The sequence below is a fragment of the Octopus bimaculoides genome, chromosome 1, assembly GCF_001194135.2.
Source record: "Octopus bimaculoides isolate UCB-OBI-ISO-001 chromosome 1, ASM119413v2, whole genome shotgun sequence".
NCBI classification, from domain to species: domain Eukaryota; kingdom Metazoa; phylum Mollusca; class Cephalopoda; order Octopoda; family Octopodidae; genus Octopus; species Octopus bimaculoides.
Genome location: NC_068981.1, coordinates 193,529,024 through 193,534,295, shown reverse-complemented (window position 1 = coordinate 193,534,295; position 5,272 = coordinate 193,529,024). Strand labels below are relative to the sequence as shown.

Sequence of the window (5,272 nt, the reverse complement as noted above, 5' to 3'; positions counted from 1 at the left end):
ATCGTTTTCGTAGGGTACCGGTTCGTTTATTTCTGTTGTCAGATTGTTTTGCACGTTCATATCTTCGTACTTTTTTCGTAACAAGCTTACAGTACGTACTTCTCGGTTGTTATTCTTGGGTGGAATAATACCGGTGTTATTTAATCTGTTTGTAATTTTTTTGTACATGGTGTTTTTGGGTTCGAAGATGGTCTGATTTTGATGTAACACGTGTGTTTACGATCGCTGTTCGGGTAGTGGAGGTATCAAGTTAAAATACATCATTATATTTGGAAAAATAGGAATAAATTTCAATGAGTATTATTTACTCGGATATAGTCTATCCCTTTATTATTATTATTATTATTATGATTATTATTATCTTGTTGTCTTTGTACCACTATTTTCCTCTGTCGAGTCTATACTTGTTGCAAAGTGTCCAATGGACAATCTTTGCTCTATTTTCATGAATTCTCTTATATTCTTTCTGGGTTAGTGGCATAATTTGACTGGTAATACGGTTTCACCATTTTGTCTACAAACTCTGTACTAATCATTTTCTGCTGTGTTGTCTATTCTGTATTTGATGTAATTGATTCTTAATGCTTGCTCTTAGGCAGCACAGATTAGAGTCTCTGTTCTTGGTTTTAAATCAGTTTTAGTCATCCATAGCCATCTTTTTTCTCTGTCTGTCTTATCTTCAACATCTCTATGAAATTGACCATGCATTCTTTTCTTTAGCCACCTATTTTCAGTTTCATTCATTCTCAAGTTCTTGTACAATACGTTATCTTTGCAATCTCCCATCCCACACAAGCCTGACCTTCTTACTTCCAATAATAGCGGTTCTGTGGCATTTTTACCTACCATGCTATTTTGTTTTCTTCTGCTCTAATGCTGTATTCGCATCCAATAAACCCGCTCCCCCTCTTTTACTTGCTACATTAAGTCTGTCTGTGTTACTTTTTGGGTCGGGTATCCCATATCTCGTCAGCGACTTCCTTGTCTTTCTGTCTAAGCTGTTTAGTTCGTCCGGTTGCCGCATACCAACCGAATTTCACGACCAACAATATGTAGTATTTTAGTGACATCTTAGGCACTGACGTCGCAAATAGCCAGTAGGCTTGTGACAGAATAATTATTAACGACAAAAGTATTATTAGTACAAGAAGGCAATCTTTACATTTTCCTTAACGTATCAGACAATTCTCGTTTGCGAACGATGTGAATGTGTGTGCTCTTATTCACCATGCGTCGATATGGGAAGACCTCTCAAGGTAGATAATTCAGTATTGGGCGTTCTAACAAATCATCCACGTTAAGTTGGATATAAAGATTGTCTCTTGGTACTAATACTGCTTCTGTCGTTAATAATTATGATTTAAGTGAAGTTAACAGTTTTTGTGTTTTGCTGTATCTAAATTCTCTTCACACTGCAATCGTCTTTCTTTAAATATACGGCTTCAGAAAAGGCGATGAGCTGGCAGAAACGTTAGCACGCCGGGCGAAATGCTTAGCAGTATTTCGTCTGCCTCTACGTTCTGAGTTCAAATTCCAACGAGGTCGACTTTGCCTTTCATCCTTCGGGGTCGATAAATTAAGTACCAGTTACGCACTGAGGTCGATGCAATCGATTAATCCCTTTATCCGTACCCTCTATGTTTAGCCCCTTGTGGGCAATAAAGATATAAGAATCGTTAGCACGACGGGCGAAATGCTTAGCGGTATTTCATCTGTCTTTGTGTTCTGAGATCAAATTCCGCTGAGGTCGACTTTGCCGTTCAATCTTTCGGGGTCGACAAATTAAATACCAGTTGCGTACCAGTATGCAACTGATACGATCTACTCGACTGGCCCTCTCCAACAAAATTTCAGGCCTTGTGCCTAGAGTAGAAACGAATATACGGCCTCAGATAAAAACATTTAACTCCTATACATATGCGTGCGCGCGTGTATAGGAGTAAAGTTAGATTAAACATCTGCATACACATGCAATGTCGCAAATTACACGGACACACACACACATACATACATACATACATACATACATACATACATACATACATACATACATACACACACATATACATATACACATATACATGTACATTTAATTTACATTTATGTATATGTGTGTATATGCCTGTCTACATGTTTGTTTGTCTGTCTGTCTGTCTGTCTGTCTGTCTGTATGTATGTATGTATGTATGTATGTATGCAATGGGATATTGTGAGTGTGTGTGATTCTGCGTTTTCTATATACGTCAATGCAGATTTCCTTTATTCCAATTATACAACGTATTTAGAGAATAGAAAATACCTTCTGAAAATTTCAAAGCATTTTTATTTAATAAGAAATTGACTGACTGGCATGTGATGCATTGCCATCCTCAAATGTAATTATTGTCTCGATAATTGTATGTGTCATGGATGTAAAAAAACTCAGTTTAGAATTAATTATAGACAACAGTTTAGGTATCAATGACGTCATCAATATCAAAGTAATCCTTGTGAATCCTGATAAGTCCAAGTCTTCTCGACTTATTATATTGTTGCAAGCAAAGAAAAAAGATACGATTAGAAACAGTTTCATAATGGATTTACCAATCTCGAATCTCAATGGAAAATGATGGTCAACAATTGTCTTGAACAAATTGGCATTTATGAATTCCTCTCCATATTTTACCTGAACCAATCTTGGACAAACAGTTTTGGTGAGTTTTATAGACTTAGATATTACTGACTGATACTGATTGATGACAGCGTTCACAATTGCAACGGTATACACAAAAAACATGGCAACAAACCATACGTCACCGACATTATCAGGTTTAGCAAGAACTGCAACAGCTATTGTAAATATGTAGCTACATAGGATTTGAAAATTTGTAAGAAATATGTAGATTGAATAAAGAGCCCATAATATATAAAATGGAAACGATAGAATAGTAAAAAGTACAGCAGCAATCTCGAAAATACGATTATTATTCCTATAGAGTGGGAAAATATAAACTTTGGAATAGCTGAAAGGTAAAGTTGAAATCAAGTAAACAATTGGGATTCCGTAATACAAGAGGCACAGAAATAATTCACAGATAAAAAATACAGCAAATAAAATTGTAATGGAAACAAAAGGCCAAAGTGTAACGAATCGCCAGAAAATTTTTCTCTTGTAGTAATATGACCAAATTTTCTTTATACGGTCAAACCAAGTATAAATTATTAAATACCAGAAACTTGGGTTTAAAGCAGTAGAAATATTAGCTTTCATTATTGCATAGAGTAGATCATAATCCTGTAGTGTAGAAACATTTAAACTGCCATACTTCTCTAATAATCTCTTATTTTGAATGAGAAACGTGCAAGTGGAACTGCGATGTAATGTACTATAAGCGATAGTCTCACTTAATCGACTGGGAAGAACGAAGAGGATAAAGTTGAAAGACATGTAACAGATTAACCACACTAACGGACCCCCGAAGAAGCCATCTGTATTCTTATAACTTTCTGAGATTCCTAATATTAAGGAACGTTGGCCCAATGGTATACCATCTTGGAAAAGTATTTTTATTGTTTTATATAAAAAGAAGTAATGCATTAAAATATCCATGAAACTTATTGAGAGAGAAAATATAATACAAAAGAATCTTCTTAGTCTTGAGGCAAAGGAAGAGGAATTATGGAAACAAAATAACCAAGACAGAAAATAAGAGAAACTGTAAGTATTATGTTTTTTGTTGATCCATTCTGACTCGTATGGCAATGTGATTTGATGGGGAAATGAAGGTAATTTAGCCTGTGAAAGAAGACTAACGATTAACGGAAAATATGCCCATAAAACAGCTCCGACGATATTTGCGTAATTGACAAACATACTATTTTCCATGATATTTCCAGAACAAATCGATTTTGGGCGATAAACATTGCTTCCATTTTTATAGAGTTTACAGCAATAGTTCTTCACTAATTCTCGATTTATACCCAATCTTCTGTAAGCTTTAAATGACTCAGGGCTGTTCTTCTTCATGTCCTGAGATAAATTTATTAGAAAACACATGTAACCAGATTCTCCTATTTTCAATGTATCGATAAATACAATTCTCTTCAATTCGCCGAAAATCAAATATATTAAATCATGTCTCTGAATATTTTGTTTTCCACAATTTATATCGATATCAGTCCTTGGAGTAGCAATGTAAGCACCTAATAAATCCAAAGAGTAAATTGAAAAATCATAATAGAAATTCTTATACGCCATCAAACCATCTGGTACGTCTGGAATCCAGGTAAATTGTCTCGCGTTCGCGAAATAATCCATTGATACAGGTTTCAGAAGGTCATCTAGCTTTTTATCGGATAAATGGACTTCAAAATTGAAAACCTTTTTATCTGATCTTACTAAACGAGATAAAATCTTATTAACATCGGGAGAAATCTTAATTTCACAATTATTTCCAAGTTCCTTCGCTTCTGTGTTTAATGATATTAGAATGACAATAAAAGTAATCACAAGGAAAAGTGTACCGGTTGCTGTTATTGTCATCTGCATGGCAGCCATATTTCGTTTTCTGTAAGAGAAAAATAAGATATATAGAAGTCATATAGAATACTTTTAGTTTCGTTATTTCGTAACTATTTGAAATAAAGAGTATTTACTTAAAAATGAATTTAAATATATTTTATTATTTATTTATTAGAAAGACAAATGTTGTGGCCAGCGAAGCAGAAGTCATATTGTATTTTGTGCTTTGCAAATTCCTATTTTTGTTGTAATATTTCCTAATTTAAATTTTAATGAAGGAAGTGACGCAGAAATACCATTTGGTTTGCCTCTCCACCTTCTCTCTTAACACAAAAACGCCCGTAAGTAGAATATTCCTTAAATTAATAGATAAGCATTTCACCAGCTCCCATATGTACGGGCCCATTTTCAACAGACACAAAGTTAGAGCGTCTTTTACATGTCGACCAATATTAAGAGCATTCTAGTTAGCGGCCCTAGGGCACGGGACGAGGAAGGATGTTCATGCGAAGAGCGCAACACATGCACCATGGGAGGTCACTGCAAAACCAAAGGGGTCGTCTACGAAGCTGAAGTACTAGCAAACCCTGGCAATACCACTGGTAGAACCAGTAGCAGCCGTAGATACGGGAACAGAACCAGCAATGCCACCACCATCTCCATAGTTAACAACAATAACGATAACAGCACCAGCGACATCATTGGCAGTTTCCCCGACGGCATCGACGGCAACAGCAACAGCAACAGCAACATTGCCATATATATATATAT

The 5,272-nt window shown here is 35.4% G+C and overlaps 2 protein-coding genes across 4 annotated transcripts in view; one reads left to right on the top strand and one right to left on the bottom strand.

The window, feature by feature from the left end:
* The window catches only part of LOC128249435 (uncharacterized), an 81,715-nt gene that overhangs the window by 36,530 nt on the left and 39,913 nt on the right, over positions 1–5,272 (top strand). The window lies entirely within an intron of this gene.
* LOC106877666 (uncharacterized) overlaps positions 2,301–5,272 on the bottom strand; it is an 11,219-nt gene continuing 8,247 nt past the window's right edge. For all 3 annotated transcript variants that reach the window (XM_014926614.2, XM_014926615.2, XM_052973723.1), the window contains exon 2: positions 2,301–4,547. In XM_014926614.2, the coding sequence (XP_014782100.1) occupies positions 2,327–4,537 (2,211 nt within the window). In that variant the 5' untranslated portion in view covers positions 4,538–4,547 and the 3' untranslated portion in view covers positions 2,301–2,326. The remainder of the gene's footprint in view (positions 4,548–5,272) is intronic.